The sequence below is a fragment of the Microtus ochrogaster genome, chromosome 10, assembly GCF_000317375.1.
Source record: "Microtus ochrogaster isolate Prairie Vole_2 chromosome 10, MicOch1.0, whole genome shotgun sequence".
Lineage (NCBI taxonomy): Eukaryota > Metazoa > Chordata > Mammalia > Rodentia > Cricetidae > Microtus > Microtus ochrogaster.
In genome coordinates, this window is record NC_022016.1 from 20,672,306 (window position 1) to 20,684,566 (window position 12,261).

Below are 12,261 nucleotides of genomic sequence, written 5' to 3' on the forward strand. Positions count from 1 at the left end.
TGAATAAACATAAAATTATTTTGAATTTTCTAGCATATATTTTAATCTCTTGAAGAAGTAGCTGGGTATAGAATTACTGAGTCACAGGGAACATAACCTTATTTGAAAAACTATCAGACAATGCCACAAAGTGGATGCGACCTCGTGTGGTTCCACATGTAACAACCCAGGAGTGTTTTCTTTGCTTTACGGCCTTATCGACACTGGTCTTGTCATCTTGTGATTGTTTTTTAATCTTTTAGTGACTGTAAAGTGTTTTCATCTCCTCCTACCTTGTCTCTAACGATGCTGACGATCTTTTTCACTACCGAGGAACCTACTGTTTATGCTTTTCTTGAGAGGTCTCCAAGTCATTTATAAAAGTGTGTTTTAGTGGTGCGTCTGATCCGTGTGCGTTGGTGCACGCATGCTCCTACAGGCGTCTGAACGGCAGAGGACAACATTGTGGAGCTGGTTCTCTCTTTCCCCCTTCACACGAGTCAGTCGGCTTTCCTAGGCACCTCGTCACCCTCTCTGCTATTGCCATGATTTCAGTTATGTTTTCCTTATTCATTTATAGGAGATTTATCCCCTATTCAAGACCTTTATCAGATAGGCAGTTTAAGAACAGCTCTTCCTGAATGTGGTTTACCCTTTCATTTTCCTAATGGTGTCTTTAGATGAGCATACCCTTTTAAACTTAATAAAGTATAAGATATGATCAATATTAACTAGAAATTACTGTAGTCTCAGTTTTCAACAAGCATGCATATTAGTGTAATTACATCGTTTGGATAAAATCCAGGTTATCAAATAAAAAGGTTGGTCAAGGATTTGCTACATGCGCATTTCTAAAATCCTTCTGGATCAGATGAATTTTGTTGTCATTCTCTGACCACAAGTCATCTTTTATTGAATGTTACCCAATGAGCCTTTGTCCTACTTGCCTGGCTTTATGGGCATCAAGGCCTCCAACATTGCCAGAGGCAGGATGTCAAGGCCTTTCATTACCCGGTATTTTAAAACCAATGGGCATGGGTGTCTATTATCTGAAGGGTAGGAGGGAGAGAGAAAATATCAGAACCTACAGTGCTGCTGACTCAGGAAAGTTCTTAGACTTTTTCCTTAAAAGATGGAGATAAAAGGAGAAAAGAAAAGAATGTGGCACTAGTCTGGCCGGAACAGGAAGACCTCAGCAGACAAAGCACCCACTCCAGCAACAAATCCATTCTGAACCATGGACTCCCCTTCGTCTCCTTGACCAAGCTGGACAGACTTTAGGTAATACTTATTTCAGTGACTGATGCAGGCCTATGGTTCCATGTGAAAACATGTGACAAAGGGGTCCTTACTGTTCTCTGCAAGCTCGGGTAGCAGTGGTCCAGGTGCCTTTCCTCTGTGTGACCAAGGTGTGGCAATAGCCTGAGTGAAGATGCCATCCAGCTGGGCAGGATCTGTCCTCCAGGCCCTGAAAAACAATTGTCAGTGTTCACATCTGAATGGACTTGATAATCTGGAGTCGGCCTCCTCCTTGAACGGGGCAGAGGCAGACTTCACTGCAATTTCCCATCTGAGGAGACAAAAGGCTTCCTACGGAAATCACCACTGCAGTCAGATATAGCTCAGTTTTATAGAACTGACATTTCGATAATTAAACAAAATTGACTGATTTACTACTATATTTTGGATCTTAAAAAGCCACTTTGTAGCATTTTTTTTTCTCACGGCTTTCCAGCTGTAGTAACAACAGACAAAGCCTGGGTTAAGAATCACATGACAAACCACTCTGCAAGCTCATCACATGGCATATCGTTGGCTACCCCACCAGTTCCCACCTTGGTTTGGGGGCTCCAGGCTTTCCAGGTGGTCCCATCACATAGATACAATCTGTGGGTGCCTTCTTCAAAATGAAACAGTCCCTTTAACGCCACAGAGCAATTCTTTGGAAACGAGGGCAGCTGACCCTGTAGGGACAAGCGGTAGTTTAGAATTGATTTAATGTAAGTTAATAACACACGACTACATCGTCTGCAGGGCAGCGTCTGTGTTGAGCAAGCCATCCCCACACGCGGTCCATTTTGTGAATTAAGAGTGGTTATGGCCCAAACTGTCAGCTAGAAGGCAAACAGGAAGGAGAGAATCCCATACCTGTCTGGGGAAGTGTGAGCCGGCTGGGGATTCCACCTTATCAGCTAGAGGCAGTTCTGCCACCTGGATTGTCTTCTGTGGCTGCCTAATGACCGATAGTTTGGCCTTCCGTTTGTGAGCAGAGAAACTGTCGCCGTCTAGTTTCAAGGAAACTATGCCGTGATACTTGAGGAAACCAACAAACAAAAACAATGAGAAAAACAAACAAACAAACATCAAGACAGCAAACAAAAACTTTGTTCTGATAATGAGGATTTAAAGAATCGTATCAACTCAAAGAGGCAAAAGGATTTTTCTTGATCACCCAATCTTCTAAAGCAAATTTCAGAAAGAAATTCAGAGAAGTAGACTAAGAGAAAAGATATATCAATCTCACAAATGTTTCCATCCGTGGAGATGACGTTTAGCAATGCTCTATGCTTACATTGTAGATGGTGTCTGTTCCATTGCTACAAATGGAGGAAGGGTGGACCTGAAATCGACAAAGGGCAGAATGCACACAAAGCTGACTTAAAAACAATGAGCAGTCTACTCTGTCAAGGTCCTGTAACAACTGAAATTTTAAAAGAGTATTTCCTAAGATTTTTTTTCATGCCAAGTTCAATAGAATCTTCTAAAGCATCATGTCTAACCGCAGCTCACTGTTGTGTTGATTTCTGCACCCACTCTACTGGGCAGAGGAAGTGGCTTTAGTTTTCCAGTGCATCCACTGCACAGAAAGATTCAGGAGAACACACACACATGCACACGCACATAGGAGAATGTATCTTGTTAGAGTCATTGCTTCCACACCCAAGGGGGTCACTTAAATGTGCTTTCAGTGTAGGGTCGCTGATGACTCCCTGTCTGCCTTGGTCTAAAAGGAACGAAAGCAGGATTCATAGGGCTGAATGAACGTAGCTACCACTTCACTTGGCACAGTTAGCGGAGTGGGTCAGCATGATATCTGCACACAAAAAGGCACTGCATGACTCCGCAAAGAACTCACTATGAGAATTGAGTTTCTGCGGTGTCTCAGACACTTACCACTCAGTACCCACACATCCACTCCCAGTATGCCCCCATCCTTACTGATTTGCCATTCCCATGGGTCCTCATCTTCCTCTGAGAGAGGTCTGTGGGATCAAAGCCCTGAAGGGCATCTCCTTTGGTGAGAGATGGAGGAGGCCCTCTTTCCAGCCCAGGAGAGTCAGCGGTGGTGAGTGAGGATGATCCTGGACGCAGCGGCTGCCCGCTGCCCTTCCCCCACGCGCTGTGCTTGCTTTGGTTGAAGGAATTTGAAGGATGGCACCGTCCTGGAGGCATGCAAGATGGCAGGCGATCAGTACACTACACAAACACATAAGTGATGACATCGACACAGCTCCTGAAACAGCTTGTCATTAAACCTAGACGGATGAATTTCCCACCAGATGTTGCCTTTTCCCCATTTGCCAGAAACTCCTTCTCTCTTCATCAGTTTCCACCTGGGAAAGCAGTATCCTTCTGCACACGGATGGGGTGATTATAAAGTCATGAAATCCATCTCACAAATCATAGATGAAAATCATCGCCATGGCTTTATAATCATTCCAGACACTTAGGAAACCGGCTCGCTCCCCTCCTTCTGTGATCCTCATCAACATGGAAGGCTTAGGCGCTGGTCAAGTACCACCCCACATGCGCTTTGAAAGTATTCGGTTTTCCTCCAGTCTTTTAGAGGTGGAAACCGGGATTGTTTAAAGATGTCATGTGATCTAGCAGCAGCTATAAACATTTGCAACCAACTATAAAGGAACAAAACGCTAGCGAATCTCAGGAGAGACTTCTACTGGAAACCTTGACTATCAGTGTTCTGGGAAGGCACGAAAGACAAAACAAAACAAAACCCAAACGAACAGATGAAAAAAGAACAAAGAAACCAGGCTAGTGAAATGACTCAGCCGGCGAAGATGCTTGCCACCAAGGCTGACTACCAGAGTTGGATCCTGGGAGCCCACACAATAGGAGAAAACAGATTCCCGCCGTAAAACACCATAAGTAAAAAGTGATTAAAAATTAAAGTACAATAACAAACCTCAACCAAAAAGAAAACAAAAAAAATGACCTACAGACAAATCCTGTCTGGATATTTATTTTAGTCTTAGCTACCCTGATTTCCAGCGCGGAGCCTTTTTCGCAAGCTAAGCCAGTGCTCTGCCACTGGGCTATGTTCCCAGCCCTGGGACATCTTTGTAATTTTATATTTTACACACTTAATGTGAGCAGACATTTCTGCTGGAGAAGAGGCACACATGGTGACGAGTGATGCCGTGGAAACGTGGGTCTACGGAGCCAGGGAGACGGCACCCATTTTGGTTACAGGGTGAGCGGGGAGACAATGGCTCACAGGTGAGGAAACAAATGTAGATCGCAGGCATGACAAGCATACAAATAAAGGCTTAAACCGGGATGCCACGCCGGACACATCAAATGCCACGCCACGTAGATAAGGAACCAGAAGCAGAGGGCGTTTGGCAGGACAGAACCTCGGGAGTGCCAAGGGCTTTGCTTTCGGCTTTATTTGCAGGTTGCTCTCCGAGTACCCTTCCCAGGACGGTTTGGCTCCACATCACCAAATGCTTCATTAGTATTCTCCAGCTGCCCCCAAATCCCCAGCCAGCTGCATCTTCACGTCTCTTTCTCTCCAATTCCTTCCTTTCTTAGAATTTCCCTGGTCACACTACAGTGGGGGCTCCAGTGTTAGGCACTGAGAGCTCTCTTTAACAGAAGAAGATAATTACAGCCCTGCAAACTCTGGGGGAAAATAATTGTCCATAGCTTCTCACCAACATTGTTTCCCCCTTGGTGAGAACAACAAACGCTTAGGAAAAAAAGCAACCAGGCCACTGACTTGTTGCTTTTCTGCAGCCATTGCTCCTAGCAGGAGGAAAACCACATGAAGCCCAAACCAGAATAAAGAAACCAGAGTCATGATGGAGGCGGCTTTCTTGACAAGAAATTACACATTTTGATGTGAAGGTGTTATCAAGCACGCTGGCTGCTGTAAGCCAGCAGCCATGGCGCCAGGACCGCTCCTGATTTCAAGACGAGGATCAAAAGAATACCTCCTTTTGAGTCCAAAATTTTCACTGCAGCTTTTGTCTTTGTGCCAAGAACGGCATTCACAGGGGAGTTCAGAATTACTTCAAAGACCTCATCATCTTCCTCTAATCCGTCATAGGTAATTGCTATATTCCACATCTTAGTTGACATTCCTACAAGAAGTAAACATTTTAATTACTCTTTAATTGCTATTTCAATCACCTAGGTGTCAGAGAAATATATTAATTAACATGTCTACAGCTAGACTGCAGTAGCCTGAGTGAGCTATTGTACTGCCACCAACTCGCTGAGGCCCTGCTGTTCTCCCAAATAATATAAAAAGACGGCATTTGTTCCTGGACAATGACGGCCGGCCTCAATGCAAACACTGTAACAAAAAGTAAGCTGCGCTACACGGGGGGGAGAGAAAAAGGTTGGTAGACAAAATCCCAGGCATTCATTTTCCTCCCGAACCATCCCCTCCGTTCTTAAGGATAAAATAGTTACTACAATCTGAAAATCTTAGAGTTGCAGAACTCTTGAGATGCTGCAGCAGGCAGAAGTGATTATTGGATGGTACTTCAGGCACCTCACAGAATCCTTGAAGTGATTCATTTTCACCGACAGCTGCTTGCATCGGCTGCTCTCCCTCCCCAGATCTTCTAACCCACGGCTGCTTTTCCTGCTTTTCCTGCTTTTCCTGACGATGCAATGTTCGGCAGTTGGATACTCTCCTTGCGAGAACTTACGGGCTGAGGGTTATAGACACAGGCTGGTCGAGCCCCCCTTTCTCCTCTCTGCCTCTATCATGGAGTATAAACAAGTTTATTCCATATACACTTTTGAAATTACTGTAAGTTTTCGTTCACTAAGCTATCCCAGCCAATCCGTCCCATCCGGATGGAAGGCAAACCAAACATGAGCGCATGCAGTCTGGAAGACACTCAGCCGTTTCTGTGATGGGAACTGCAGGGTACCTTCCTGGATTTATTTAGAAGGGAAGGTGAGGGTAGAGAGGAGCAGGCCACGGGGGCACAGGGCAATAAGAGGACAGTTTAGCCTCCAGGGCAAAGTTTGAAAAGTCTGTCCTACCTCCGCTGCCTAGGGGTGCCGAGAAAGAAAGCTCTATAAGGTGGTTAAAGACTGTTTCCCAGGCTTCTCTTCTGAAAATTGACCTTTCTCCTTGCAGACTGACATGTCTCTAACTTTGCCATCCACAATCTTGAAGGTATGTCTCATATACATTGTACGGTTGAATCAGTGCCTCATTAATCCCATTAGTATTCAGTGAAAATTGAAACTGTTCACTTCCCCTGTATCTGGCTGCTTGTGTGTGTTGGGGGGGGGGGATAGGAGCATCTGCAATAATTTTGGTAAACAGAATAAGCTGTTGGCCGATTTATGACGCCTGCAGCGTTGACTACTTTCTCAGGTTAATTCTTTTTACAGTCTTTTCAAAGAAGCTGAACTGTCTAATATAAAATACTAGTTAATTTCCATCTCATATATGGATGAGACTGTCCACCAAAATGTATGTTTTATCCGGAAGTTCTTGCCTTTGCATTAGAAGCTATAGGGAACACCAGAAGTGCAGTATAATCCAAGTTCTGACCTAAAGGAATTTGAAACTTCTTGGAGAAGACAAGACAAATAGAGTATCCAGGAGAGGCGATCCCAGGACTCCCATTGGGTGGAAACATCTGCAGCCATGTCTGAGTCCCCTTGTCCATAGCCTATGCAAGTCTCCTGTAAACTTTAGGCTGTCTCTAGATTGTCTTTAATACTAATACAATGAACGTTATCTGACTACTGTATTGTCCCACGTATAAAGACAAGAAAATCAAAGATTTTGCCGTCAGTACAGACAGAATGGTTTTTCTGACTATTTTTTTTTGATTTGTGTTTGGTTGGACAGGTAGATGTAGAAGCCAAACTTCTCTAGCCCTTCTACAGATATACCAGAAAGTCAAATAACTGTTAAAAGCTATGTATGATTATCTATATTATTATAGATATATAGTATTGTAGATGCCTGTAGGACACACACACACATTAAGGAAAGAAGCAATCTTAGCAAAGTTGAGGTTTGGGTCAGGAGTAGAAGGTAGATCATTGGATGGAATAGTCCTGTCTGGGGAAAGGAGACCACAGACCCATGGGTAGTTCTGTAGTCACGCTACAGAGAATGTACACAGGTGGCCAGATTTTGGCTTCAGACAATGGTTCATGAGGGAAGACTCCACGGACACTGTGAAAGTGAACACTTCAGCAAAGTGAATTTGAGAGTGTCTGTCTGCGCGAAGGCTGGGAACCTGGAGACTCGGGGGCTTTAGAGGCAGCGGTGGAAATAAAATGAGCGTGAAAAGGGGTGGACGCTGAAAACAATCTGTGAAGGGGTGGACGATGAAAACAATCTGTGAAGGGGTGGACGATGAAAACAATCTGTGAAGGGGTGGACGCTGAAAACAATCTGTGAATACTGAGAGTGTCAATATTCGGAGAACCGTTCTGACCACCAAGCCTCATAATGTGAGGTACAATTTAAATGAAAATCCAACAGAAACATCTTTCCAAGTCTCAAGCAGCTGCCCTTCTGTTTGAAAATGTATTTTAGAAAAATGATAGCATCATTTCCAAACCATCCAACCAACCAAAACCCAACAACAACAACAACAACAACCCAAAAGGGCCTTAAAGGTTTTTGCTGAGTCTTATGAAACAGAACTCTTCTTTTGTGGGCTTCTGATTTGTTGACGTACATTTCAACTTTGTTTCAAGCCTCCCAAGTGTTGGGGTCACCCTCTCAGATTAAGGAAATTGGGAGCAGAAATTTCATGGCTATTGTTTGGTTCCCTGCTTCCTCCACTTTGTAGGTGCAAAGCGTTCCTTCACTCTCTGAGATACACCTGGGTCTTCAAAAGACTGGAACCACTCCCTTCCCCGTTTCCAGAAAATGAAAGGTCCTGGGGTAGAGAAGAGGTGGACTTTCATACAAACACATCCGCCTTTATGGAGTAAGTGAATTCCTGGATATTTTCCTACAAAGCAGATTTCTCTGTTGAGAGACATTCTCTCAATATTTTTTAGTAAATGCCACATTGGAGAGCTATTCCTTTGGAAAACATTTTGACTTTTCAGGATGATGAAGATTTGATTAAGAATGCATCAGATCTTCCAGGGGCACATACTTTAAAGGAGAGCGCTCATTTTCTTTAGAGTATTCTCACCGGCATTTAAACACTTCAGGTTAGTCCCAACAGCTGAAAGTGTCCCCAGGACTCCTGTTTGCAAAGTTAGGTAAAGCCCTACAGGTCAAGCCTTCGCCCCACCCAAGACAGAGTTCTCCAACACAGAAAACCATGCGCGGGATGGCCCGTTCTTTCTCTAGTATCGGGAAAACTGATGTTTCCAGAGAAACAAATTGATTGCTCTCAGCAAAAGGGAAAGGATGGAGCTGGGGACATCTAAAAGAGGCAAGGATTTACAATATGAAAGTATATAAACATTTACAGGACCTGCAGATGTGGGGAATTCTTTAATTCTCTAAAGTAAGGCTTCATGATATTAAATTATTTCTGGCTTAATAAATTCCAAAATCATGAGCATCCAAGCATGTGGCTTTTAAAACCTGTATAAAATATGCTTATATTATTTCTCAATGTATAAACAATCACTAAAATCCTAAGACTATTGGTGCCCCACCCCCGAAGTCATTAGTAGCTATCAAAACAGCATGTAAACTCTTCTAGACAAACAGGCATTTATCTTATGCAGTGGACTCTCCAAGAGATAAATTTCTGAGTCTCCCCTAGTGTGATATATTCTAGTTCCTTTCAACCCAAACAGATCGCCTGGGGTGGGGTGGGGTGGAGCTGCTGAAAACCTAACTTGTAACAAATGGTTAAGGATAATGAAAAGGACATACGGCAAAAATGATTGACTTTCAAACACATCCTTTAAAACATGAGGACAAAAAGAACATTAACCCTTTGGCAGTAGAGCTAAGGGCAGAAGAACCTGCAGAAGCCTGATGATAAACATCAAATTCAGAGCAGCAATAATGTGGTTGGCCTAGAAAACCAACTCATCCGTGTTGGAAAGCTCAATAACCCTAGGAGGCTGACGAGAATATCTGAACTGTTACAGTCAAACCAAAGGCTCACTGTTCCAGGCCGAATTCTATCCCTCCAGAGCTTTTATTTTGAGGTCTTCCTAAGCTAACTGCCGGGACGTCAGGATGGGACCCTATTTGTAAATGGGGTAACGGCCTGAGTAAGGGTTAGCATGAGGCTATCGTGGAATGGGGTAGTTCCTTAACTTCTGTTTGCCGAGTCCTTATGACAAGGGAGAATTTATCCGCAGGGAGAGACAAGGGTCAGGATGATACAGCAGGAAGAAGGACCAGCAAAAGGCACATAAGGAAGGGACAGGATAGATTTTCCTTCAGACTCACCTGTTGACTGAACAGCTTCTAGAACTGCACGGCAATAGCTGTGTTTGTTTGTTTCTTTGTTTTTCTTTTCTTTTCTTTTTTTTCTGAGACAAGGTTTCTGTGTAGCTTTGGAGCCTGTCCTGGAACTAGCTCTTGTAGACCAGGCTGGCCTCAAACTCACAGAAGTCCACCTGCCTCTGCCTCCTGAGTGCTGGGATTAAAGGCAAGTGCCACCACTGTCCTGCACAATAGCTATGTTTAAAACTACCCAGTTGGCAACACTTTGTTGTGGGAAAACGGTATAATCTTCGTATTCTATGCTTCTTGTGAACAACACAAAGACATTCCTTTCCTAATACTAAGATCGTCTGTTTGGGGATGAAGGTATTCAGTCATTTAGTGTCGAGTCAGCTTGGTAGAGTTGTCACAGTGCCAAACCCTGTGCAGCAGGCCTGGCTCCTTTTCTAACGCTTCTCCTTCTCCGTTTGTTGTTAGGTGAGTGATCCAGGTCCATTACAGACCATAGGGAACAAGGGAGAGCCATGCAGATAAACCCATCCCCAGGAGGAGCCTAGAAGGGCAGTGTCCAGCCTCTGGCTTTAAGGCATATTTTCCCAGGGAAGCAGTGATTTTGTATTTGTGCTTCAGCCTTCTTCCTCTTCCTCTTCCTCCTTCTGCCCACCAGAATGCTGCCTCCTTTAGGAAATCTTCCAGCATTTTCCTTACCCCAAACCATGGCTTACACTTTGGGTTCCAAAGCACTGTTGGCAAATATTTTTATGTCTGTGGGCTGCATACAATAGAGCATCTTCAGAAGAAGCTATAGCTTCATAGTTTACATATCGCACCTCCCAAAATTTTCCACAGATTTTAATCAAAGTAAGTACTATTGAATTAAATAATAATTTTCCCTGAAAGCACCTAATATCAACTTATTTCACAAGAAATCATTTAGGTCATTAGGAATCTATATAATCCTAACACTTGAAAATTTTCTACTAAAATATGTGGTTATTAAATTACCATTAAATTATAATAATATTTAAATTATCTTATTTTTCTAGATTGTCTTGGATATTACCTTTGATTTTTTCTGTTTATTATTTGCTATGATTTTTTTTCTGTTAAATAAATATTCACTTGTAATAAAAAAACATATAAGGGCGGAACTTCAGGCCAAACTTGTCTGTTGAGAATAGGGTAGTGCGGCTCCCCGATGATGCTCTGCTTGGCTGGAAATGTACAATATCCTGTCTTCCCAGCAGTCTCCAGACAGCTTATAGAACATGAAACAAACTGGAAACACAAAACGTACCTGGGTCAAACTGGATCAGTTTGGAAGGCGTGACGGTAAAATCTTTTCCAACTACAGCTGACACTTGGTTGACCTTAGTGAGGGAAGAAAATCTCATTTAAAAAATAAAAGCAAATACTCTGCACTGGAGAAACATTTCCTCTCCTGCCATACCAGACTAAATTCATGGTCTCGAGTCTGTTTTTAATGCTAGGTAAGATTTTAAAAATTATAATAAACCATTTTGGGTCCAGACTTTGTGGTATGCTTTTAAAAAAAGTTAACTGGTTACTTCTTCTTTAAAGGTATCCAGTTATTGGAAAAAAGTAGAATAAAGTTTAAAACCCTATTGTTCTCTTTGTTACGAGTGCCGTTTTATTCCATTACCTCTCTTGGTTTTAAAACGGAGAAGGGGTGGGGGCCGGCAGCCCTGAGAGTCTGTGCACTGTTAGCCAGCTCGGAGGGCTTCTGAAGGTTCCATGGCACCGAGAGCCCTTAGGCCAGATTAACCAGACAAATCCTCAACATTGTTTTCCTGCTGGGATGAAACCCTCACTCTGCCCCAACATGAACGAGAGCCTTGTGGGGCTGACAGACCTGGTAAGCAGCTCTGCGAAGGGACTCCACACCTGGGACCGCAGCCTTAAAGGCCTTCTCATGGAAGCTGGGAAAACGGGACACTACCCTGGTCTAAAGCGACCACTGACAGCTCCACTGGGTCCCTGGTCCAGGACTAAAATCTAAAGAGGCATATTTAGGGTGCTGAAGCCATGGCCTTAGATCCCCAACGGGAGCCTACATGTCTGTGGTGATCTTGGAAAAGGCCACTGAATGAGCCCTTGGGTGACCATCGCCAGCAGCTGCTAATTTTGCATATTTTTAAGATGTTGAAGATGGTCAAGACAGCGAAAGGAATGAAGTACCCAACTTGAAGTTCTAAAATGCCCATTCCTGGGGTCTCAGACAATGTTCCTCTTTCCAACCAAGATGCTAATAGGTTAATCATTCTGTCTAGAAACATCTTGCTGAAGAAGGGATTACCTCCTAGGCTTCTTCCATTTGCTCTTTGCCTGCAATGCCAAGGCTCCCCCTGCACCAGTTTTGCTGGGAAAGGGCAGCCCATTGTACACCTGCATGCACCATATGCTGGAGGTTACATTAGTCTGCATGGGTCTCACACATGCAATTACCCAGTGTTTACCACCACTGCGCTTACAGAATCCTAGGTCGCAAAAGCATGTCTGAGGCAAGGTGTTTGGAAAGACAGGGCGGGCGAAGGGGGACAATCCAAAGAAGGCAAACAGCACAGGGCAAAGAACATCTTCTCTCTCTTCTCAGTCAAGTA

General features: G+C 43.7%; 1 protein-coding gene across 1 annotated transcript in view; it reads right to left on the reverse strand.

Moving 5' to 3' along the window:
• Frem1 (FRAS1 related extracellular matrix 1) overlaps nucleotides 1-12,261 on the reverse strand; it is a 152,423-nt gene that overhangs the window by 12,471 nt on the left and 127,691 nt on the right. The window contains exons 29-35 of the mRNA XM_005352752.3: nucleotides 10,938-11,010; nucleotides 5,214-5,363; nucleotides 3,199-3,422; nucleotides 2,552-2,599; nucleotides 2,128-2,292; nucleotides 1,815-1,943; nucleotides 1,332-1,447 (exon numbers count right to left, since the gene is read on the reverse strand). Of these exons, the coding sequence (XP_005352809.1) occupies nucleotides 1,332-1,447; nucleotides 1,815-1,943; nucleotides 2,128-2,292; nucleotides 2,552-2,599; nucleotides 3,199-3,422; nucleotides 5,214-5,363; nucleotides 10,938-11,010 (905 nt within the window). The remainder of the gene's footprint in view (nucleotides 1-1,331; nucleotides 1,448-1,814; nucleotides 1,944-2,127; nucleotides 2,293-2,551; nucleotides 2,600-3,198; nucleotides 3,423-5,213; nucleotides 5,364-10,937; nucleotides 11,011-12,261) is intronic.